The sequence below is a fragment of the Schistocerca cancellata genome, chromosome 2 (genome assembly GCF_023864275.1).
Source record: "Schistocerca cancellata isolate TAMUIC-IGC-003103 chromosome 2, iqSchCanc2.1, whole genome shotgun sequence".
Taxonomy (NCBI): Eukaryota; Metazoa; Arthropoda; class Insecta; order Orthoptera; family Acrididae; genus Schistocerca; species Schistocerca cancellata.
Genome location: NC_064627.1, coordinates 652,939,026 through 652,966,178, shown reverse-complemented (window position 1 = coordinate 652,966,178; position 27,153 = coordinate 652,939,026). Strand labels below are relative to the sequence as shown.

Genomic DNA, 27,153 nt, shown 5'->3' with positions numbered 1-27,153 from the left:
AACTGTTTCCATAGTAACGAAGTCGTGTGTTAACACTCGGCTTCCTCTTTTGTACACAATTTTCCACGGCTGTTTTACATACAACATTTCGTTGTTGTTACGATGGCAGACGATATTGATGATTTGTTGGAAGAGGTAGAAAATAAATTTTTTAAAAGCAAGCCCAGGGATAATTTACAAAAAAGCGAAAGGTGAACTTTAACCTTAAGTTGCTACCTTGTAGTGTTGTGCTCTGTTACTGTAAAATTGAAACAGAATTACATTTATTCACAGCTCACATGCAAAGTTAGGAATTGGAAAAGGAAAACAATTTCTCAGTCTCGTTAGTAGGATACAACTTGTATTACACGTGCAACGACAGGCTGACTTCCTGATGATAACCACAAAGATTACACTGGCTAAGGCAGGTCAGAATACATAAACCACGGCTTACCGGATCAAATACAAGCTACTTTTGACCCGGCACTGAGAGATAACTTCTTATTGCCCAATAAATTTTCTATTGCTAATGGTGATCTCTTACAGAGCACAGAATGTGGCCAATCCCACATTTTTGCAATGACCCGTTTTTTAATACTCCTGCATGGTCACTTACCAATATCATAAAGTAAAGTTACAGTCAAACTGCTCACAAATTGCTGTGAAAACATTTTTAAAAAATAATCCTGCACAATAGTCAATGAGGAAATCGTGAGTAAAAGCTCGTGACAGACTAGAGTCAACTTGGCACAAAATTGAACCAAAAATCGAGATATCAAAAACATTTGCAGATTTCTAAAACAGCAGTCTGTGACCCTCACCTCCTCCAATTTTTTATTGTTGTCAAGACATTAAAGTCGCAGCATTTTTAAGTAACAAAATGGTTTGCATTTCTTGTGTAAGGAAGAAATATTGGCACTCCATGTCCCTTAACTGTTTCTACTTGTCAAGAGTTCAGACTGGACTTACCTACTCTCATGCTAATATCTTTCACAAGCCCCCATATAGCATAAAAGAAAAAGAAATTTGGATTCACTACAATTAAAAAAAAAAATTCAAAACTCACTAGTAGCAATATTCATTGTCAAGTTGCATAACAAGAGAAAAGTACTGTAAAAAGGTCTCCATTGCTACATATGAAGATAATGCTATTCTTTGTATTCATTTAAATATTAGGATAAACCAATGAATAAACAGTTCTGCTAAATCCCTAGGTTACATTTAGCTGCCATAAGCACAAGTAATAGTAAGCAGTATAATAATAGTTTATTGTATGAGTTGCTTTTCTTTTGTTAGTTTATACCCTGACTTGTTCCACGTCCATGAAGGTTGTCCTTCTTGATAGGATCTATGGTACGAGTAATGAATAAATAGCTAAAGTATTGGGTAATCTGAGAAGCATTCATTGATTAAGATGCTGATCTCCTTTATATGTACATTCTTGGGCAGTGCATCTCAACAGCCCAAACAGTCTGTAAGAAGTCAGTCTCATCTTTCTCTGGAAAAAAAAAAAAAAAAAAAAAAAAAAAAAAAAAAAAAAAAAAAAAAAAAAACTACTACTACTACTACTACTTTGGTTACATGTTTAATATACGCTGATGGGAAGAAAACATCACAACATCAAGAAGGAGTTGAATGACATATATGACAAATGGTAGGTGTGTTTCTGCCTCTGAAAGATGACATCTATCCAAAATTCTCACCAGTTGCATAAAAGCAGCCTTAGTTGCACCACTATGAGGACGAAAATCAGATTTGATTTAAATACACACTGCAATGGTCGTGAGTGTTAGTTACCTTTGACATTGGATGTTTTGGGTTGATGTTAGCCTAGAATACCTTAAAGATGCTATTATCGACACATCACTGAGTTACAAGAAGGTTGAGTAATAGGGCTACAAGAAGCTGGACATTCCTTCTGCGATATTGCAGAAAGACTTGGCAGAAATGTAGCCACTGCACATGACGGCTGGCAGCAGTGGCCACAAGACTGTACATTCGCAAGGAGACTGGTCTTCCCTATGACACTCTGGAGAGGCAAGACCATCATGTTCAGCGTTTGGCTCTGGCACATCATACTTCATCTGCAGCAGGAATTTGAGCAGCAGTTGGCTCCACAATGACACAAAGAACTGTTAAAAATTGGTTACTTCAAAGACAGCTCTGTCAGACACACTGTAGCATGCATTCCACTGAGTCTAGACCAGTGCCACTTGCCACTTTAGTGGAGTCAAGCAAGAGCTCATTTGAGGACAGGGTGGAGATCTGTTGTGTTTTCTGATGGAAGCTGGTTATGCCTCAGTGCCAATGATAGGCATGTGTAGGTTAGGAGGAGGCCAGTTGAAGGCCAGCAACCAACTTGTGTGCATGCTAGACACACTGGATTTACACCTAGTGTATGATTTCGAATGACAGTAGGAGCACTCTTGTGGTTATCCCACGCATGCTGACTGCAAAATTGGACATCAGTCTGGTGAATTGACCCATTGTGCTGCCATTCATGAACAGCATTCCAGGAGGTGTTTTCCAACTGTGTAATGCTCGTCCACATATCACTGTTATAACACAACATGCTCTACAGAGTGTCAACATGTTGTTTCCACCTGCTTGATCACCAGATCTGTTTCCAGATGAGCACATTTGGGGCATCACCAGACAACAACTCCAGCATCATGCACAAACAACATTAACTATCCCTGTACAGACCGACTGAATGCAACAGGCACGAAACTCCATCCCACAAACTAACAGCTAGTACCTGTATAACACAATTCCTGCACATTTTGATGCTTACATTCAGAATTCTAGCAGTTACACCACTTATTAATGTACAAGCATTTAATATTTGCATTGGCTTATCTTGCGATTACATTAATCTGTGATCTTGCAAAGTTAATCACTTAGATATTTTAACTAGGCAAATGTACTCCCAAAATTTCATTACTATTCATTAATTTTTTGTGTTGTGATTTATTTCCATCAGTATATGATAGGAACAGTATGTGTTATAGACCTTTGTTCTCTTTCTTCGTTGTGACATATTTTTATACATTTATTTTTAATGTAACACTATGTCCACCAACATAACATAGCCATTATCTGTAAGTATTTTCCTTAGTTTACTCAGTTGCTGTATTAGGTTACCTATATTGTTATCTGTGTGAGCCCTTGTATCCATAGAGTAAAGTACTCTGTGCGCCATTGTGACAGGTGATGATGTGTGCTGAATTAATAAATCGGCCACAGGTAACAAAGTGAGCTAACTACATTTCTTACCAATGGTAAGAACAATGTTATTTTATGTGCAGGGAAAGATCTTGCTTGTACACAGCTGGCATTTCTTATGTACTGTGTGAACATTATGATATACACAAAAGGGAACTGAATTGCTTATTGCTTTCATATATGTTGGACAAAGTGGCCAAGGGGCTGAACAAAATTTAGCAAAGGGACTTAGTGGTTGACCTCAGTGTTCATAATGTTCTGATAAGAAGATTATGTTGAAAAATATACCAATAATTTGATGAGTTACTCTAAGTTCTTACAGATTGTAATGCAGCAATCACAGTGTCACTTATGCAATCATCGACTAGTGTTATTTTAAAGAAAGAGCCCAAGTGAAGTCACACATCTACATCTATACAATTACTCTGCAATTCACAGTTAAGTGCCACTTTCAAGCTATTTCTCTACTGTTCTCCTCTTGAAAAGTGTGGGAAAAAGAAGCACTAAAATATTTCCATGCAAGCTCTGATTTCCAATATTTTATTACAATGATCATTTCTCCTTATGTAGGGGGACACTAACAAAATACTTTGCATTTGGAGCAGAAATTTGATGATTGAAATTTCCGGAGAAGATCCAGCTGCAACAAAAAATGCCTTTGTTTTAATGATTACCACCCCAACCCATGTATCGTATCCATCGCACTCATCCACTATTTCACAATATTTCAAAACGAGCTGCCCTTCTTTGAAATTTTTTGATGTCCTCTGTCAGTTCTAGTTAACATGGATCCCACACCTTGCAGCAATACTCTATCAGATGATGGACAGTGGTAGTGAAGGCAGTCTCTTTAGTAGACCAGTTGCATTTTATAAGTGTTCTTCAGATAAGTCACTGTCTTTGGTTCATTTTTCCATAAAATTTTCTGTATGAACTTTCCAGTTTATGTTATTTGTAATTGTAATCCTAAGTATTTAGTTGAATTTACAGACTTTAGATTTGTGTGATTTATCACATAACCAAAATTTAGTGGATATCAAACAATGGAAAATCCAAGATGGAATGTAACAATATAATGAAAAGGAAAGTTGCTACTCACCCTCACCGTATAGTGGAGATGCTGAGTCACAGATAGGCACAAAAAAAAAGACTGTCACAAATATAGCCTTCGTCAAAATTACACGACAAACACATACATACACACTCACGCAAATGCAACTCACACTCAAATTTAGCAGATTCATTTTAGTTCTCATGTGGATGACTTCACACATTACATTGTTTAAAGTCAAATGCCATTCTTCACACTATACAGATACCTCCTCTAAATCATCTTGCAATTGGTTTTGATCATTTGATGTCTTTACAATACAGTAAATGACAGCACATCCACAATCTAAGAGGGCTGCTCATTGTATCTCCTAAATCATTTATGTAGATCAGGAACAGCAGAGACTGATAATACTACCTTGGGAATGTCAGATATTACTTCTATTTTACTCGATGACATAGCATCACTTACTATGAAGTGTGACCCTTCTGACATAAAATCATGAATTCAGTCATACAACTGAGATGAAAATCCATAAGCACACAACTTGATTAGGAGTTGCTTGTGAGGAACAGTGTCAAAAACCTTATGGAAATCTAGAAATATAGAAACAGTTTGACATCCCTCTTTGATAGAACTCATTATTTTGTGTGAATAAAGAGTTAGTTGTGTTGCACAAGAACAATATTTCGTGGATCCATGTTGGCCATTTGTTGATAAATCATTTTCTTCAAGGTAATTCATAATGTTCAAGGAAAATATATGTTCCAAAACACTACTGTAAATCAACATTAGTGTTATGTGTCTTTAATTTAGTGGATTACTCTTATTTGCCTTCTTGATTACTGGTGTACCCTTTACAACTTTCCAGTCTTTAGGTATGATTCTTTTGATGAGTAAACTGTTGTATATGATCACTAAGTATGGATCTGTTGTTTCAGCATACTCTGAAAGGAACCTGACTGCAATACAGTCTGGACTGGAAGCCTTGCCTTTCATAAGTGTTCTAAACTGCTTCGCTACACCGAGGATATCTACTTATAAGTTACTCATATTGGCAGTTGTTTTTGAGTAGAAATCTGGAATATTTACTTCATATTCTTTGGTGAAGGATTCTTGGAAAACCTTGTTTTGCAACTCTGCTTTAGTGGCACTGTCATCACTAACATTTTCTTTGCTATAGCACAGTGAAGGTATTAATTGTGTGTCTTGTCCCTGGTGTACTTTAAATTCAGCCAGAAATATCTTTGGATTTCCTGCTAGAATTTGAGACAGAGTTTCATTGTGGAAACTATCAATAGCATCTCACACTGAAGCCCACCCTAAGTTTTGAGCTTCAGTAGAACATCACAAGTCTTGGAGATTTTGTGTGCTTTTAAACTTTGCATGTGTTTTCTTTGCTTCTGCAGCAGTATTCTGATCTGTTTTGTGTACCATGGGTGATAAGATCCATCTCTTATTAATTTATTTGGTGTAAATCTCTCAACTGCCATCAATACTGTTTATTTGAATTCAAGCCACATGTGGTATGTGCTTACAGAGTTCAGAAGGAATGAAGTGTGTTGCTTAGGAACATAGTAAAGGAAATTTTTGTCTGCTTTTAAATAGATATATTATGCATTATTTTTGGTGGATTACAAATTTGTGCTCACAAATCCCTGTATCTGCCGTGTTGCTTCATATTTGCTCAGGATTATTATTTGTTGCTAAGAGGTCAAGTGTGTTTTTGCAACCATTTACACTTCAAAATGAAAATTACAACACCTGCAACCATCTGTTTTGCATTTAATTTATTTACATAACCATTTTTGGTGTTTCATTAGAACGTCTTCAGGCCCTTTGACTAATGTAAATTGCGATGAATCCAATCTCATGTGCAGTCATAACAGGAGTCAATATTATACAACCGGTGTCCATAGATCTCTGGTTTTACATGACACTATCCATTCATTTGTCAGCCAACAACTGCCAGGACAAAATGTAAGTTACTGGTTGGTGAATGAAGGTATGTGTTGTGTAAACCAGAGACCTATGTACATTGGTTATTTAATATTGGCTCCTGTTTTGACTACACACGAGATTGGAGTCCTCTCAACTTACGTTGGTCAAGGGACCTAAAAATGGTATAATGGAATACCAAAACTGGTTGAATAAATTAATTAAATGCAAAAGAGACAGTTGCAGGTCTTGTAACTTTCATTTCATATTGAACAGCTGAAGTCCTGGTAACCATCTATTACAAGGATAGACATGCAAAGATTTACATTTTGAGTGGGCTCCTGAACTAATTGTTCAAAATAGTTTTTAGAGGAAGCATTTGGTATGATTTTGGGTGGTGTTTCATGCCTACCAATGTATTTTCGCCAACATATTGAAGGTAGATTGGAGTCACCACCAACTATAATTGTATTAGTGGTGTACCTATTTGAAACAGGAGTCAAGTCTGCTTTGAACTGTTCTGCAACTGTATCGTCTGAGTTGGGGATCAATAAATGGATCCAATTATTAACCATATAGTGGAGATGCTGAGTCACGGATTGACACAACAAAAAGATTGTCAAAAACTAAGATTTTGGCCAACAAGATATTCATCAGAAATAGACAAAATACACATACATGCTCTCACACAAATGCATGCTGCCATTGGTGCGTGAAGGATATGTTTGCATGAGTGTGTGTATGAGTATGTTGTCTATTTCCGATTAAGGCCTTGTTGGTCAAAAGCTTACTTTCAGACAGTCTTTTTGTTGTGGCTATCTACAACTCAGCATCTCCACTGTATGGTGAGTGCAACTATCATTTTCACACCATTGTCATATTCCACCCTGGATTTTCCATTGTTTGAAACAGTTATTAATTTATTCCATTTGTCAAGAATAATGTCTACCTGTGCTAATTCATAGGAACTTTCTACTCTCTACACAGACACTGGACCTGAAGTTAGGAGGAGCTGTTTCCAAGTCCCCAACCATCCTTAGAGTGTGGATTTTTCCTAAATAACTTCTTAGGTAAATGCTGGACTGATCTTCTCCTCCCCACCCCATCCCCCCTACACCAATTGCTGTTTCAAATCCAAGACAATAAGCAAGCAAGCAATGTCTGTGTTCTGGCCCAGATGGTCCAATCAGAAATGGCAGACTGCCATATCATCCTCTGCCAATGGCATCACTTGGATGCGGTAAGGGGGGGGGGGGGGGGGAGGTATGATGTCAGCATGCCTCTCTCTCCTGGCTGTTGCTTTCTTGATGTTGGGGCCGCTACTTCTCAATCAAGTGGCTTCTCAGTTGGCTGGATGAGATTGAGTGCAGCCTGTTTTAGTCCTCTCGCTAATGAAAATCCCTGACAGTACTAGGAATCAAACCTCGCTTCTCTTCATAACATCCAGGCATGCTGACCACTGAACTATGGAAACAGACAAATCCGATATAATACTCCACCTCTAATGATACATAATTTCACCCCAGAATGCTGTACTAACCTTATTCACATAATAAAATAGCGGCTATTAGCATTCACGTGCTTGTATTAATAATTATGTATTTGACTTGGTAGCTCAGTTGATTAAGTGACCAAACACTGACGATGTGTCCAGAGCTTAATTAATAATCAATAACTGATATTTTTCTGTCACTTGATGCATCTTTGCCACTCAAAAAGCTTGATATGTCTAAAAATAGCATGTTACATATGCAATTAGCCTGATGTATCTGGTTCAAAAGGAAGGAAGGAAGATTGGGTTTAATGTCCCATCAACATCAAGGTCATTATAGATGGAGCACAAGCTTGGATTGTGTCAAGAGGATGGGGGAAGGAAATTGGCTGTGATCTTTCAAAGGAACCATCCCAGCATTTGCGTGAAGCAATGTAGGGAAATCATCAAAAACCTAAATCTGGATGGACAGATGCAGGTTTGAACTGTCATCCTTCCTAATGCGAGTCCAGTGTGCTAACTACTGCACCAACTTGCTCATTGTATTTGGTTCAGCCTATTCCTACATTTTTTCCTTTGGAGATAAGAGAACCACTTGTATGAACATCAAGAGCTCAGATGGAAACCCAGTTCTAAGCAAAGAAGGGAAAGCAGAAAGGTGGAAGGAGTATATAGAGGGTCTATACAAGGGCGATGCACTTGAGGACAATATTATGGAAATGGAAGAGGATGTAGATGAAGATGAAATGGGAGATACGATACTGCGTGAAGAGCTTGACAGAGCACTGAAAGACCTGAGTCGAAACAAGGCCCCGGGAGTAGACAACATTCCATTGGAACTACTGACGGCCTTGGGAGAGCCAGTCCTGACAAAACTGTACCATCTGGTGAGCAAGATGTATGAAACAGGAGAAATACCCTCAGACTTCAAGAAGAATATAATAATTCCAATCCCAAAGAAAGCAGGTGTTGACAGATGTGAAAATTACCGAACTATCAGTTTAATAAGCCACAGCTGCAAAATACTAACATGAATTCTTTACAGATGAATGGAAAAACTAGTAGAAGCTGACCTCAGGGAAGATCAGTTTGGATTCCGTAGAAATACTGGAACACGTGAGGCAATACTGACCTTACGACTTATCTTAGAAGAAAGATTAAGGAAAGGCAAACCTACGTTTCTAGCATTTGTAGACTTAGAGAAAGCTTTTGACAATGTTTACTGGAATACTCTCTTTCAAATTCTGAAGGTGGCAGGATTAAAATACAGGGAGCGAAAGGCTATTTACAATTTGTACAGAAACCAGATGGCAGTTATAAGAGTCGAGGGACATGAAAGGGAAGCAGTGGTTAGGAAGGGAGTAAGACAGGGTTGTAGCCTCTCCCCGATGTTATTCAATCTGTATATTGAGCAAGCAGTAAAGGAAACAAAAGAAAAATTCGGAGTAGGTATTAAAATCCATGGAGAAGAAATAAAAACGTTGAGGTTCGCCGATGACATTGTAATTCTGTCGGAGACAGCAAAGGACTTGGAAGAGCAGTTGAACGGAATGGATGGTGTCTTGAAGGGAGGATATAAGATGAACATCAACAAAAGCAAAACGAGGATAATGGAATGTAGTCGAGTTAAGTCGGGTGATGTTGAAGGTATTAGATTCGGAAATGAGACACTTAAAGTAGTAAAGGAGTTTTGCCATTTGGGGAGCAAAATAACTGATGATGGTTGAAGTAGAGAGGATATAAAATGTAGACTGGCAATGGCAAGGAAAGCGTTTCTGAAGAAGAGAAATTTGTTAACATCGAGTATAGATTTAAGCGTCAGGAAGTCATTTCTGAAAGTATTTGTATGGAGTGTAGCCATGTATGGAAGTGAAACATGGACGGTAAATAGTTTGGACAAGAAGAGAATAGAAGCTTTCGAAATGTGGTGCTACAGAAGAATGCTGAAGATTAGATGGGTAGATCACATAACTAATGAGGAAGTATTGAATAGGATTGGGGAGAAGAGAAGTTTGTGGCACAACTTGACCAGAAGAAGGGATCGGTTGGTAGGACATGTTTTGAGGCATCAAGGGATCACAAATTTAGTATTGGAGGGCAGCGTGGAGGGTAAAAATCGTAGGGGGAGACCAAGAGATGAATACACTAAGCAGATTCAGAAGGATGTAGGTTGCAGTAGGTACTGGGAGATGAAGAAGCTTGCACAGGATAGAGTAGCATGGAGAGCTGCATCAAACCAGTCTCAGGACTGAAGACCACAACAACAACAACATATTCCTACATGCTTAACAAAGCTATCAAGTTGTAATGAAGCTGATCTTCAGATTGAGGACTGCTGAAAATCACTGTTTTAGATGCTCAGTTATTGTATCAGTGGCATCCAACAGAAATGACTACTCTGTAATGACATCCAAGTCCATAACATAAGTTTAAGACAGAACTTCTGTGAAGAATTAGTAATATTGATGATAATAAAAGAAGAAGAAACACATTGTACTGCCAAACATAAGTCTTTTGAAAAATCCTTTCACCTATCTCAGCCTTAAATTTGTAACTCGCCTACATTGAAAAAAAGGAGTTGAAAACATTTCTCAATAAGAAGTTATGTTAATCAATAAAACAATAGGTGCATAAAGTACTCTTTAGTGTTAATTAAAATTATTTCAATTATACATTCATGATGACCAAGACAATGTAAATGAGGGGTATCTTTACATTTCATTATTGGCCACTACATATGTGTTTTATAGAGCCATTGACCCATATATAAAGGACAGTAATGAAATGCAGGAAAAGTGGCAGACTTGCTGTAGAAAAATCTTGTGGCAGCAAACAGTTCTATAGTTTGACTTGAAATCCTTGTGAGGTTCTCTGCTTACCAGTGCTAAAATGTAACAGAACTTCAGAATGTAATAACTACTTTTTCATAAGCAAACATTCTGCGTATATTACAAAATAGCAGCCTAGAGAAACAATCTGCTAGCAAGATAAAAACAAAAACTCAGTTGTCCAAATTCATTTAGAATTAACTTAATAATGTGAGGGAGATGTTCGGGTTAGTTACACCAAATGACCCCCATTTCACAGTAGTTCATTTATTCACCCAAACACAAGCAAGGCTCACAAAGAACTGGACATGGCGGAAGAGACCAACGACAATCTTAGCTTAGTTCAAAGATGGATGCATCAGTGTTGGTGTCGATTTCATCGGTGCCACAAATGAAAAGATAGGACTTCTGAAATTTACCAGTGCTTCATATGAAGATAATTAATTTTGAGTAAACATAGATGAAATAACTGTGACACACTTACATTTCAGTACCTGTATTATCAATTATCAGTCACTTGAGAAGGAACAACTGTTTGCAATATAGATTATAAACAAAGAAGAGAATGGAACTAATGTCACTAAACTGCCCTTGTGTAGTTCAGTCAATTGTGAAACAAAAAAAATAATTTGGCTGTAGGTATAACTACAAAATAGTTCATGTTTATTAAGCGTCTAATTGGCCAGTGATGCATTGTATTAAAACTATTTTAGTAAATATAAACCAGAGAGGACACACAGAAATTTGACTGAGTCTAATGTCTTAACCTCTGTGTCAGCATCAGTGAAATATTGTTGTCTAAATAAAAGAAGTTATCATCACTTGAATCACAGTTGCCTCATAATCAAAATAAAAAGTAATTTCTATTGGCTGCATCAGGTGCTGTACTTTGCGAAACATTACTGTAGTAAAACAGTTTTGCATGCCTTTTTCTTTAGAAACTTCATACCTGTGAACTTGATACTGTCTATAACAACAAATAAAAAGGGAAGAAAACCCCTAAATTTTCTTCCAGAATTTTTTAGATGTAGTCATTTAATATGTGTTGGTGGCTCATAGAAGTGAGAGACAGTGATACTAAGAAATGCCCTTTTTTTCTGTGCATACATTTCATTGGACTATACTTTCTGACAAAGCTTTGTTTATGTGAAGAATAACAGCATCTTTTACCATAGGTTGGATCCCGTGTTAAACTGTAGATCCCTCCATATCATCAGAAAAAAGTTGATTAAGATCTCAGGGAAAGGTAAATGCAAACTGTACAAAGTAGGATGACATGGAGTAAAACAATACAATCTTTAAAATCAATTAAACTGTGTGCATTGCTTCATGCTTCTCTTCTGTGTCAGTTATCTGATTGTTGTTAATCCACTGATAATCTAGGTGTTGACTGGCTGTAAATCATAAACATGAACATTTTGTAAGTCTGGTGTTAATCAAGTCAAAGTTATCTAGCAGTGTTAAGAGTCTGAAATGACTGTGTGATATAGTGACAAGTGTGAGCCAAACTCAAAGTGAATAGTCTGTATCACTTAATCTCTGGCACACATATAGCTTTGCTTCTCATTGGTATGCTGTTACTGTTCGCATCCAGTTGCTTGGACTGAAAAATGTCAAGTTATAGTTGTGGTGTTTAATTTTGGGAGTAAATTAAATTTGTTTAAATCCGTAACATTCTGGTGATACCACTGTGATTTCCAACAGCAAGCAAACCTCATACCACTGATTTCAATGGCTGCTTCACAACCCGTGCCATCTGGATCCTCCCCACAACCACCAGCTTTTCTGAGCTGCACAGATGGGAGCTATCCTTACAGCACATCCTTCAGTCCCATAACCTCAACCTCCATGGCCTAAACCTAAGATAACTTGCTGTCTCTCCACCCACCACCCAAAACACCTAGAAGTCAGTGATGGTGGTGACTGGCCCCCTCCTGTGGCAGCCATTGACTATTCAACATGGAACATTATACGAAGTTGCAATTCTTGGTGGACACAAGTGCTGATGTGTGAGTATATTGATTTGCCCAGCTACATCTACATCTATGTGGTTACTCTGCAATTCAAACTTAAGTGCCTGGCAGTGGGTTCATCGAACCATTTTCATACTACTTCTCTACCGTTCCACTCTCAAATAGCGCTTGAGACACCTAAATCTTTCCGTTTGAGCTCTGATTTCTCTTATTTTATTATGATGATAATTTCTCCCTACGTAGGTGGGTGTCAAAAAAATATTTTCACATTCGGAAGAGAAAGTGGGTGATTGAAATTTTGTAAATAGATCTCACCACAAAGAAAACCGCCTTTGTTTCAGTGACTGCCACCCCAATTCGCATATCATGTCAGTGACACTCTCACCACTATTGCGCGATAACAAGAAACGAGCTGCCCTTCTTTGCACTTTTCTGATGTCGTCTGTCAATCCTACCTGGTAAGGATCTCATACCGCACAGCAATATTCCAGCAGAGGACAGACAAGTGTAATGTAGGCTGTCTCTTTAGTGGGTTTGTTGCATCTTCTAAGTGTTCTGCCAACAAAGCACAGTCTTTGTTTCGCCTTCCCCACAATATTATCTATGTGGTCTTTCCAATTTAAGTTGCTTGTAATTGTAATTCCTAGGTATTTAGTCGAATTGACAGCCCTTAGATTTGTGCGATTTATTGTATACCCAGAATTTATCAGATATCTTTCAGTACCCATGTGGATGACCTCATGCTTTTCTTTGTTTAGTGCTAAATGCCAATTTTCAAACCATACAGAAATTCTCTCTAGATCATTTTGTAATTGGAATTGATCATCTGATGATTTTATGAGGCGGTAAATCACAGTGTCATCTGCAAACAATCTAAGGGGGCTGTTCATATTATCACCCAGATCATTTATATAAATCAGGAACAGCAGAGGGCCTATGACACTACCTTGCAGAATGCCAGATATCACTTCTGTTGTACGTGATTGGCCTCCATCGGTAAGTTTGAATAGAAATTGTGATGGATGTGATACACCCTATTCTCAGGGCAGACTTTTTGTCATTCTATGGACTCCTACTTGACCTCCATCATTGTCACTTCCTTGAAACTGCTAGCAACTTGGTCAGTCATGGATGTGTATGCCGTACAGATAATACTCCAATGCTGATGATTGCAGGTGATTTTCCATTTGTAGAACTATTGATGTAGTTCCTGGAAATCACCTGACAACAACCTACACTAACATCGGTTCAGCACTCGACAATGCATTATATACAGATCACAGCAGGACCCCCAGTTCACACTCAACCTCATTGTTCAACACCAAAGAAGTTGAAAGTAGCAAAGCAGGAATTCTCCTTTATGTTCGCAAGAGGAATCTACTGCCTGTTGAGCAGTTGTTTGGCACCTCCACTCCATGGAGTCCCAAAGAAGAATAATGGATGGTGCCCATGAGGGTATTATAGACAGCTCATTGCCAGACCTATCCATGATCACTATCCAGTACCGCACACTTACTTTGCATTTGACATCCATGGCAAATGCATCTTCTCCATGTTGGACTTTGTATGTGCATTCTGTCAGATACATGTCACTCTGCATAAAATAGCTAAAACCGCTGTCTGCACTCCATTCAGACTCTTTGATTTACCAGAATGCCTTTTGGACTATGCAACAATGTAACAGAACTTTCAACTGTTCACGGATGAAGTCACATGTGACCTCGATTTTTACTATGTTTACATTGATGATGCCTTCAGCAGTTCATGGAAGAAGCCACTTGTGTCCATGATTTTTGCTATGTATATATTGGTGATGTTTAGGTGATGTCAAGCTAGGGGGTGGAACACCTAACACACTTATGCCAAGTTTTTACTCGCCTCTGTTCGCATGGATTACTTGTCAATCTGCCAGGTCCAGTTCCTGGGTTCAGCATCAGTTCACAAGGAATATGGCTGCCACTGGAGCGAGTCAAGGCTATTATTAATTTTCCATACCTTTGACATTTTGAGGGTTGTAATAATTTCTTGGCACCATCAACTTTTATCACCATTTTGTGCACCACCATGCATTCTTAGCTGCTCCACTGAATGGTTTGCTGCAATGTTCACTGAAATCGAGTGATGAACTGCTGTGAACTAGGAACAAAAAGTTGTCATTTGTCGAAGTAAAGATCACCATCACAGAGGCTGCTCTATTAGGGCATCCAGTTCTGTATGTGCCTCTCACTCTAATGGTTAATGCGTCTGCCACTGCAATTGGTGCCCTGCTAAAACAACATGTAGAAGAACAGTGGTGACCCTTGGCATTTTTCAGCCAGAGTTATTGCCATCACAACAGACCTGGGTAATCTACAATCATGAATTGTAAGCAGCGTATGTCACTATCAAGAAGTTCCACCACATGCTGGATGGACAACAGTTTACACCTGTCATGGATGACAAGCCACTGACATATGCTTACCTTCAGTGAACAGACAGAGCATCACCATGCCAACTGCACCACCTTGATTACTCAGGTCAGTTCATCACTTGTATTGTCCATATTGAGGAAGAACTGAGTGTACAGGGGGATAGAAGTGATTACATATGCAATAGATTTTGACACAGCAGTTTGACGCTGACTTGTGAGATCTGCTGACACAACCATCGGGTTTGCACCTCTGTCACATCCAAATACCTTCATCAAGCACATTGTTATACTCAAATGAGGCTATGGTACAACCATAACCGTTTGTGATGAGGGACTTTCATCAACAGGCAATAGCTTCATTAATTGATATGTCTCATTCTGGGGTACATGGTATGATGAGCCTAGTAAATTGAGCTGTTGTGTGGCCAAACATGACCAAAGACTGCAAGACATTTGTGCACTGGTGTGTGGCATTTCAATGGAACAAGATCAGATGTCAAACACACGCCTTGTTGCATTTGTACCACCAAGCCAATGACTGGGTCCTGTACATCTGGATATCATCAGCCCTCTCCCACCTTCCAAAGGATATACTTACTGCTTTCACTTGCTGGCCTGAAGTGTTCCCCATAGTTGACAGTACCACCAAAACAGTTGTTACCACATTCCTCTGTGGATGGATTGGTATTGTATTACAGCCAACAAGGGCAGACAATTCAATTTGTACCTATTCAAAGTGCTCACCTTTACACTGGGCATGAGGCTTATTACAATAATAGCATGCCATCCAGCAGTGAATGTATTAGTAGAACACATGCACCGATAATTGAAAGTGTCCCTTCAATCTCGTGACTTGCAATAGTGGAGAGAATCACTACCAATTTTCCTCGTGGACATCCATGCATCCATCAAGGAAGATCTAAAGGCCATGATCGCAGAGACTGTCTATGGCCAAATGCCTGGTGAGTCTTCAGAAACAGGCCAAATTACCTTGTCGAGGTATAACACTTGTTCACAAATTCAGCAGCTATGACCCGTTGCCCCGAGGGCTCAACAGACTTGTCACCTGTTGATTTTCAGTGACCTCTGGAAATGCAATCAAGTCTTTGTCTCATATGTTGTGGTACGCAAGCCACTGCAGCCACCATATGATGGACCATATCTGGTTATCAGCAAGCAGCAGATGTCCAAGGATGCTAATATTGGGACACCAACCATTATCTCCATTTACCGACCAAACTCACTTTCAGCACCTCTTACACTGGTACAAATACGTCACCGGATAGACTTTCAAAGGATAGAACTGACTTGTCTGCTACCCACCATGGACCAGCTGCAACGGATGGCAACTGCTCATACTGACGATTAGATGTCACATTGCACAAGGCCTGTCATTACATGATCCAGACACTGCATCTGTTTTAAGATAAGATACCGTTAGCACTAAGGGCAGTGGGGGGAGGGGGTGGTGAAGTGATTGTGCAACATAGTGATAAGCGTGAGCCGAACAGAAAGTGTACACACTGCATCATATAATCCCTGACATGCATTTATTATTTGCTTTTCATATTGGTATATTTTCATATTGGTATACTAGAAGGTATCAGATAGATTATATAATGGTAAGACAGAGATTTAGGAACCAGGTTTTAAATTGTAAGACGTTTCCAGGGGCAGATGTGGACTCTGACCACAAACTATTGGTTATGACCTGTAGATTAAAACTGATGAAACTGCAAAAAGGTGGGAATTTAAGGAGATGGGACCTGGATAAACTGAAAGAACCAGAGGTTGTACAGAGTTTCAAGGAGAGCATAAGGGAACAATTGACAGGAATGGGGGAAAGAAATACAGTAGAAGAAGAATGAGTAGCTTTGAGGGATGAAGTAGTGAAGGCAGCAGAGGATCAAGTAGGTAAAAAGACGAGGGCTAGTAGAAATCCTTGGGTAACAGAAGACATATTGAATTTAATTGATGAAAGGAGAAAATATAAAAATGCAGTAAATGAAGCAGGCAAAAAGGAATACAAACGTCTCAAAAATGAGATCGACAGGAAGTGCAAAATGGCTAAGCAGGGATGACTAAAGGACAAATGTAAGGATGTAGAGGCTTATCTCACTAGGGGTAAGATCGATACTGCCTACAGGAAAATTAAAGAGACCTTTGGAGATAAGAGAACCACTTGTATGAACATCAAGAGCTCAGATGGAAACCTAGTTCTAAGCAAAGAAGGGAAAGCAAAAAGGTGGAAGGAGTATATAGAGGGTCTATACAAGGGCGATGTACCTGAGGACAATATTATGGAAATGGAAGAGGATGTAGATGAAGATGAAATGGGAGATATGATACTGTGTGAAGAGTTTGACAGAGCGCTGAAAGACCTGAGTCGAAACAAGGCCCCCGGAGTAGACAACATTCCATTGGAACTACTGACAGCCTTGGGAGAGCCAGTCCTGACAAAACTGTACCATCTGGTGAGCAAGATGTATGAAACAGGCGAAATACCCTCAGACTTCAAGAAGAATATAATAATTCCAATCCCAAAGAAAGCAGGTGTTGACAGATGTGAAAATTACCGAACAATCAGTTTAATAAGCCACAGCTGCAAAATACTAACTTGAATTCTTTACAGACGAATGGAAAAACTAGTAGAAGCCGACCTCGGGGAAGATCAGTTTGGATTCCGTAGAAATACTGGAACACGTGAGGCAATACTGACCCTATGACTTATCTTAGAAGAAAGATTAAGGAAAGGCAAACCTACGTTTCTAGCATTTGTAGACTTAGAGAAAGCTTTTGACAATGTTGACTGGAATACTCTCTTTCAAATTCTAAAGGTGGCAGGGGTAAAATACAGGGAGCGAAAGGCTATTTACAATTTGTACAGAAACCAGCTGGCAGTTATAAGAGTCGAGGGACATGAAAGGGAAGCAGTGGTTGGGAAGGGAGTAAGACAGGGTCGTAGCCTCTCCCCGATGTTATTCAATCTGTATATTGAGCAAGCAGTAAAGGAAACAAAAGAAAAATTCGGAGTAGGTATTAAAATCCATGGAGAAGAAATAAAAACTTTGAGGTTCGCCGATGACATTGTAATTCTGTCAGAGACAGCAAAGGACTTGGAAGAGCAGTTGAACGGAATGGATGGTGTCTTGAAGGGAGGATATAAGATGAACATCAACAAAAGCAAAACGAGGATAATGGAATGTAGTCGAATTAAGTCGGGTGATGTTGAGGGTATTAGATTAGGAAATGAGACACTTAAAGTAGTAAAGGAGTTTTGCTATTTGGGGAGCAAAATAACTGATGACGGTCGAAGTAGAGAGGATATAAAATGTAGACTGGCAATGGCAAGGAAAGCGTTTCTGAAGAAGAGAAATTTGTTAACATCGAGTATAGATTTAAGTGTCAGGAAGTCATTTCTGAAAGTATTTGTATGGAGTGTAGCCATGTATAGAAGTGACACATGGACGGTAAATAGTTTGGACAAGAAGAGAATAGAAGCTTTCGAAATGTGGTGCTACAGAAGAATGCTGAAGATTAGATGGGTAGATCACATAACTAATGAGGAAGTATTGAATAGGATTGGGGAGAAGAGAAGTTTGTGGCACAACTTGACCAGAAGAAGGGATCGGTTGGTAGGACATGTTCTGAGGCATCAAGGGATCACCAATTTAGTATTGGAGGGCAGCGTGGAGGGTAAAAATCGTAGGGGGAGACCAAGAGATGAATACACTAAACAGATTCAGAAGGATGTAGGTTGCAGTAGGTACTGGGAGATGAAGAAGCTTGCACAGGATAGAGTAGCATGGAGAGCTGCGTGAAACCAGTCTCGGGACTGAAGACCACAACAACAACATTGGTATTCTGTTGTTGTTCACATCTAGTTGCTTGAAATTAAAAATGTCAAGTTGTGTTTACTTGACTAGTTCTCCATATATGTAGGTTATCCTTCACATATGGATCTGCAAAGTATGATAATAAGAATCCATGCTGTGGTTTTCTAGTATTTCTCTACCGATGGTGGTATGTAGTAGTAATTTAAGATGGTAGTCTAATGTGCAGTTTTATGAACTGATTGACACAAGACATTCCTTGGAGTCTTGGCAGTTTGTTAGCTGAGAAATGCATTGGAGGTATCATGTGAAAGTTATTGTTTCCTTAAGGACAATTTGGTAATTATGTTTCATTGTTGTTCTTCATCAATGGAGTTGAAAATTAACCATATGCCGATTTTAAAAAAAAAAAAAAAATATTTATTTGCCTGTAAACAACTGTGTTGTATGAGAGTTTGTCATTTGCATAATTGTACAAATGGTTTACATATATAAATATTATTACACAGATATTACCAATATTGTACTAATTTTGTTACACAGACTGCATAGACTACACATTACGCTGTATGCCATAAGTTATGGCTTGGTTTGTTCACAGTCACATTTATAGTAAAAGATAAGCCCTTTTTCAATTATGTACCACCATTTTCAATTTATTTTCATTCAATTAGCTAGTGTCATATGGTACATTGTTTAAAAATATTTTGCCAACATGTAAAGAAATATTTTTGAATTTACTATACTTATTTTAATCTAAGGAATGTCCAGATAATTCCTGTTTCTAAACCTATAGCTGACCTTTCCAACTTGCCACATCGCTGAAACTCCCTAACAACACTCCAGCAAATCCAGAGCTGAAACATTCCTGCATCACTGTTGTTAACCTTTCCACAAAACCCTCAGCTCCACAGAAGTTTCAGTCCTATTGAAAGACCTCACCTTCAGCCCCACACCCAAGTTTAAACATGTTTGACTTGTTGAAGATTTACTCACCTTCTCACCAATTCCTCCAACCAAATCTAACCTAATCCGAACACTGAACTATCCCTCTCCCATTTCATACTGCCACCCAACTGTAATCCCCCACTGCTCCCACTTAAACATACCATGGTCACCTTCCAGAAATTCCTTACCTCCAACATGGCATCACCATCCTTCCCCAGGTCCCTTTCTAAGAACCTCAATCTTTCAGCAGAAGGAAAGACATCCATACACACCCTCAAAACTGATCCTCGCCCAATCATCCTACCTGCAGACAAAGGATCCACCAATGTCATTTTAAATTGAAGGCCTTTGCCAATTATCTGACTGCTTCACCTATAAACTCTGCCAGAGTGATCCTATCCCAGAAGTTCAACATAACCTCCAATCCCTGTTTATTGTCTTTCCAGTGCCTCTCCCATCTATCCATTTTCCTCCTCGTGCCTGTAACACCCTACACACCCACCTTCTATATCCTCCACAAACCTAACATTCCTGGATGTCCCATTGCAGCTGGTTATTGTGCTTCCACTGAAAGAATTTCAGGCCTCATTGACCAACACCTCCAACCAATTGCCTGTAATTTAGCTTCCTGTGTCACTTATATCAATCACTTGCATCCCTTCTTCTTTACCTTTGGATCCCTACTTGTCACTGTTGACACCAGTTCCCTATACACCAACATCCCTGATGTCCATGGTCTTGATGCTATTGAATAGTACTTCTCTCGACATCCTTCAGACTCTGTACCCACTCCCTCATTCCTCATACATCTTACTACTTTATCCTAACTCACAACTACTCCTTTGAAGGCAAAGTATACAAATAAATCTGCAGCACAGCCATGGACACCTGCATGACACACTCATATGCTCACCTGTTTATGGACCAACTAGAAGAGACCTTCCTAGCCTCCCAAAATGCCAAACCTCTAGTTTAGCTCAGGTTCATGGAAGATATCACGATCTGGACTCAAGGCCAAGACACCCTATCCTCATTCCTTCACAACCTCAGCACCTCTCGCCCATCTGCTACACATAGTACTCCTCAACCCAACATATCACCTTCCTCCAGTTGATCTCCTTCTCTCTGATGGCTCCATTCACACCTCTGTCCACCAACAGTACCTGCATTTTGACTGCTGCCATCCCTTCCACACCAAACTACCCTTCCCATACAGCCAGGTCTCCTGGGGATGGGAGGTCTTACCAAGGCCTTCAAAGACAGGCACTATACCCCAGACCTAGTCTGCAGACAGATCTCCCACGCAATTTCCCCATCAAAACACAATCGTCCCACCATCTCCAAGAACCAGTTACAAAGGAGCGCCCCTTCATCATCCAGTACCAACCCAGACTGGAACAACTGAACCACAACCTTCATCAGGACTTTGATTACGTATCATCATGCCCTAAACTGAGGGACATCCTACCCAAGATCCTTCCCACCCCTCCTAAAGTGGTACTTTGTCATCCAACCAACCTCCACAACATCCCAGTCCATCCCTATGGCACCCCCTTGCCACAAGGATCATATATTTCTCAGCCCAGTAACAAATGTAAAGCATTGCAAAAATGATCTTCTTTCTGCAACATTTTTTTTTCAATTTGGCATATGAATCCATTACTAGAGCAAAATTAGTTACAGTAAGTTTTCAGCAGTCTACTTAATTGTTCAAGTAAGGTGTATACCAGTCAGTCAAACTTCTCTTCTGTTTCTTCTTTACATTTAACATGTTGTGTTGGATGATAAGGGGATAATATTCTTTAAGGATAGTCACAACAATACATTAGAAATAATCAAAAATATCTCTCAATAACTCATTCTTCATAATATTATTCCAGTTCAGCATCTTCTGTTTATCTCTGAAATCATCAGTCTTCTTACAATTAAGTAGTCCTAGTGTGAAGACACTCTTTTATAAACTAGTAATGGAATTACAAAGGCAGCAAAGCTGTTTTGCAGAAATGTAATCACAGAAGAGAATGTGGGATCTTACTTGAATGTTGCAAAAGAATGCCCACCTTTATAAGTTCTCAGCCTGAAGGCAATACAAATAACATCAGCCACACATGCACTGCCCAACTCATTTTCTAAAATTTAGCTTTGTGTTTCCACTAAATGCTTATTTATTCATATCCTTCACACCTGCTGCTCATTTTAAATTCTGTATCCCAGAATGAAACACACATCTCACGTGTATCAGCTACTATATATGGCAATCTATAATTGAAGTATACATATCGGCATTGGTGATACTGGTGGAGGGTACAGGAATAGATCTGTAATACGCAAATATTTACCGAGTGTAAGTAAATATCAGAAAGCATAGTCAAAAGTGAGGTTCATACATGTCCCAATTACTTAAAACTACTGTTTTAGTAAAAGGAGATAAGAAAGATATATATACTGTTGACTACACTTTCTATGGCACATTACTCTCAGTAAATATTTGCTTATTAAAAATCTATCACTACCCCTTCTGCCAGTACCAAGATTTGTAACTTATGTGAGTATCAGGTATATTGTTAATCTATTCAGTTAACTACTGTGTGTCCTCTGTCTCTACCTTACAAGGCATTTTTATGTAATAGGTCCATGTTTGTGTTTAAGAAATTCTGAAAATCTTTTTTTTATTTTCTTCTTATCGAATTGATGATGACTGTAAAGCCAAAACTGGTTACCTCTTCAAATAACATAAAATGTGACAAGTACTGTGAATTGTACAATTTAGAGCACTGATTTTTGTCCAAACATCAGTGTCACCTCATTTAATTTATTTTTATATTTCAGTGATGTAACTTCACTGGACAGCATTCTTTTTGATATTGGAGAATATGAGTCATTAAATGATGAGGTTTTTTCTGAACAAATGAGGAATCCAAGAACACAAAGGAAATGTTTCCCAGTGTATTTAAGTGGAACACAGATCAGCAAAGGATGTACAACTGCAGGAGAAATAAGGTCAGCTGCAATCAGTTTGTTTTGCAAAATATGTAATTTCAGCAACAGCATTCTGATCACAGGAAAACACCTGCCTATGCCACAACAAAATTTCTGTATTTAATTACCAGAATAAGCAGCTCCTTTCATGCAACTGGTCATCATGGTATGTGGCCCCTTGTTGTCGATAACACATGACTTTTCCTACATAGCAAATGCCCAGTGTTTCCAAACCTCATCATTGTCAGAGACTGGAATGCTTGGCTTGTATATAATTAAGAAAAATAAAACAACATGTATTGGGCAGACAGTTTTCTATTAAGAATGTTACTTCCTATTGGTGTGTCATCTGACACCTCACTGTATTCTACAACAAATTCCTAAATTACATAGATAATTATTTCAAAAAGTAAAGGAATGATTGTATTACATTAATAATGGTCTTTGTATCTCTACTTGTTCACTGCTAGTAATAGGGAAATATTTTATCTTTATAATTAATCCTCAAGAATGTGCCTACAATGGTGTGATTTTGAATGTATAGGTTCATACTGTAGAGTCCCAAAAGGAATGAGGTTAATTGAGAAGTAAATTGTGATAGGTGTGTGTGTAAAAAAAAAAAAAAAAAAAAAAAGGCCATTGTGTTTTCATTAAATATTTAAATCTTCATAAACTAAGAGGAATGTAAATTTTAGTATTAATAATTAATAATTTTAAAGAAATTGCTGTCCATAAGTGAAAAAGTGTTATTGTCACTGCTGTGTAATGCAATCCTGACATGATTCGTTTGAAAATGGCAGGGCTGAATTCCTACCCCATTCTTGACCAATCTAAGTTTATTCTCCATGCTGGGTGCCTCATCATCAGTAGGGTCTTAAAGCCATATTTTATTTCCTTCTTCAAATTAATACAACAATGATTTTTGGAAGACAGGAAGTAATGTCTGGTTGATCTGAATCAGTTCAGGAGGAAGGCTTAGATACTTCAAGTAGAAAAACAATCCCAACGAAAAGTAGGTATCCTGCTCCAGATTTGCAAATAGATGTACTTCAATATGAATCTTTAAAACAATGAACATTCCATTAAATATGTGAATTTTGCCTGTGTCATTCTGTACATGTTTTGAACCAAATAATCACAGATACTTACGTGCAACCTTTCACTCATCCATACTACTTTAACATTCATTATACTTGAACAGAGGTGAGTATGATTATAATTTCATCTGTGACAACAAGATAAACACTTTTTTAACATGATTTATCATATTGGTTGTAAAAATTTGTATGATTTTATAATAATATTCTGTTCATAGGGCATGTGACAAGCTACATTGCACATCCTGTGACTTCTCAGTAGCCATGTATGGGAACATGGCATGGAGAGATGGTACGGATTACTTATTCCTTCGAACAAACATGCCAGATTTTGCCAAAGTGAGCACAAATCTCAAAACTGCAGAACAGTGGCAGGCTTATGCTTGCCAATGCTGCCACCAATCAACACGTGAACTTGTTGACCTAAATACATTGCCAACCATTCAGTGGATCTGCAAAGGTCATTCCACAAAAGATACAAAACATAGCAGTTCCTGAATGTCTGTTATTATTCTTATGTAATTTGTAGCAGTTTTCAGATGTTGCTGTAGCTCTCATAGTATACGTTAAATGCTTCAATTACACAAGAGATTTCACTGCATTTGTTTTAGTCCTGGTTGTAGTAATGTCTTCCTTTTCAGTTTGTGAAAATACGTATTATGATACTTCTAGAGTAGTTGTAATGTGTATGTACGTAATGATAATTTTGATAATATTGCAAAAAGTGCTGAATTTAAAAGATATCATATAATTGGGAATATTATTTTATAAATCATATTTGTAATACATTCTTAAGATGTCGAATGTAGTCTTACAGAATTTACTTACATATAACTGATGTGTAACTACTACTGCAGGCTAAATATTTACAGGGTGTTGAAAAATGTGCTTTCCATCTGTTGTTGACCTATGTTATTTATAGCAAAAAATGGCTTTAAAGTTCTTATGACTTACAAGGAATACGCTACATTTGTCTTTTCTTGATACATTGTTAAACTTTCTAAAAAAAATTACTGTTAAGACAATGACAGGTTTACTGTCAGATAACTTTTTTCCTTCCTTGAAATGTACTTTTACCAAAAGCATTTAAATGCTTGAGCAATTGTATATGTTGAGTCGTAAGTTTGTGACTGGTCCCAGATATTTGCATAAAAACAACAAGCTATGTACAATTAAGCAGGAAGAGTTAATCACTAACAAGTGTGGTGGCAAAAGTACCAATTCAGCACATCTCTGTTTTTTTATGCCATCACCTCAGGATAATTCTAAGCTTTTCTTCCGTAAGGCCTCTACTGATGGTTTCCTTTCTAACTGAATGAGTGCTCCATCTTGTATGACATCCCCATTGAGTGGAAGCTAAAATCTGGTAAAATCAGCTTCTTGTGATGCAATGGAGGCATGTGAAATTGTAAACTTAAACTTAGATTGTAATTTACATTCCAGTATTTTCTATCATACTTAACATCTATGCACTGTAAACTTCCTGCAAGCTACCTCAGAGTGTGTACTGCATTTAGTGAAGCTGCCGATGACCAGCAGAATGAAGGGGTGTACAGCCTGTATTACAAGCAGTCCATTGTTGGGTCACTACACAAAGTTGTGATACCAAAAAGGTTTTCAAGACATATTCATTATGTGTCTACAAATAGCTCAAGAAAATGAACATACAGAGATAAAAATCTAAGAAAAGATAAAGCGTTACAAAACACAAATAATGGAGTGAATTATGTGTAAGGACCTATAAAGTCAATGGCAGAAAACACATTCCATAAAAAGTTATTTATTAGCTATAATCTAAATTTATTAGTCTAGATAAGAAAATAACTAACTGTATGGCTGTGCTTTGGAAAGAAAGTTAAACAAGGACCTGTACAGTTATATACGAAGCTCAAGTGCAAATTGCAGACAGGCAGATGTTTACTTACCAGCTCAAATGCACATGGCCATTTACTTAAGAATGCTATTAGCATATCTAAGTATCACTTTGTATCTTAAATTTTTAACAATACTTCTTTGAAAACAAAAGTTCTTTGCCATTTTAGAAGGAGGCAGCAAACATCCAGGTTGTCTGGTGACGGAGCTTACAAGCTAGCACACCAAGTGAAACTGACATTTGGAAAAACATCCCTGTCTCAGGTCAGCTCCTGTGAATTTTACTGGTTTTTCCTGCAATCTGTTTTTCATCATTACAAAGCACAATTTGAGGGGAAACCACAGTCTCTTGAATTCAAACAGGACATCATTTGGGATCAATATAATTCAGAGCACAAACATTTTTTTTACTGAGAACATCCAGTTAAAATAGTGGCTTCCACTTCTGTAGTGCCATTACAGAGTTTTAGTTGCTATGAAGTTCTCATAAAAGTCACTGGTGTACCCATGTGAAGGTAAATTTATGGTACAGCAGACCCAGTGGATTCAGAGTATTCACAAATTCTACAGATGTTCTCTATACCTATCATTATAGCTGTTGAACTATACAACTGTTATACTTCTTTGAATGATTACAGGAGAATATCATTGATGACAGCCTTGTTTGTTTCTTGGGGTAAGAATAGCTGTATCACACAAACATTCCATAATATTGTCCTAATTTTAACTATATATTTAGATATTACAAAATTAAGTTTTGAATTGTAGTCATAGCTCATTCAGAATCTGTATCCAGACATGTGTAACTGGATAATACCCATTTCACAGCTTAATGCTTTCAGATGCACTGGCTATAATTATTTGCATTAATGTTTAATGTATCTTAGCTGCAACAGAAATATTTTTCATCAGTGGAAACCTCATGTACAGATTTCTGGATGTTCAGCCTTTTCATCGTGCAAAAGTGCTGCCAACTTTTGGGAATCACTATAAAAGTATTGACAAGTTAATGTAACAATACGCAGCAGCTTGTGACCATCAGAATACTTGTAAGCAGCTGGTTAGCTATATCCCACTGCATAACTGATTATTATTATTATTGTTATTTTGGATGGTAATCAATGAATGGTCAGTTTATTTATTTCAACCATGAATGTTTCAAAATTAGTTATTTTAGTCCATAAAAAGAAGTAAATTGTAAAAAGTATATTTTGAAAATGCTTGCATATTTTTGTATAAATCTTGCAATTAAAATCATTAAAAATCACTTAAGAGTATTACAGTGTAAAGAAAAATTTTTCCTTCATTGAGAAAACATTCAGATGTGTAAGGGTTAAGGAAAATGTAAAAATTCTTCAGCTGACATGTCATGTATCAGATGCACTCTCATGTTTTTTTGTAATTTGGGGGCTTTAGAGAGGATCTTTTAGGAATGTATTTATTTAATCAGAATGTGTTCCTCTCAGGACCATCACTAAAATGTAGTAAAACTCTCTGGAAGTAACCTTATGAACCACCCACTAATGTA

The 27,153-nt window shown here is 38.0% G+C and overlaps 1 protein-coding gene across 1 annotated transcript; it reads left to right on the top strand.

The window, feature by feature from the left end:
- The first annotated feature begins 9 nt into the window (after positions 1-9).
- On the top strand, positions 10-26,810 carry LOC126162335 (cilia- and flagella-associated protein 418-like). Its single transcript, XM_049918771.1, has 3 exons — positions 10-191; positions 22,507-22,677; positions 23,972-26,810. Exons 1-3 carry the CDS (start codon positions 103-105, stop codon positions 24,249-24,251), a joined length of 540 nt encoding a protein of 179 aa, XP_049774728.1. The 5' UTR covers positions 10-102; the 3' UTR covers positions 24,252-26,810.
- The last annotated feature ends 343 nt before the right edge of the window (positions 26,811-27,153 follow it).

What these genes read in the sequence shown, in the direction of transcription:
- LOC126162335 (XM_049918771.1), top strand. Translation starts at nt 103, where the DNA reads ATGGCAGACGATATTGATGATTTGTTGGAAGAGGTAGAAAATAAATTT. An exon ending in AATTTACAAAAAAGCGAAAG is followed by an intron (nt 192 to 22,506) that starts GTGAACTTTAAC and finishes TTTATATTTCAG; the next exon opens with TGATGTAACTTCACTGGACA. An exon ending in ACAACTGCAGGAGAAATAAG is followed by an intron (nt 22,678 to 23,971) that starts GTCAGCTGCAAT and finishes TTCTGTTCATAG; the next exon opens with GGCATGTGACAAGCTACATT.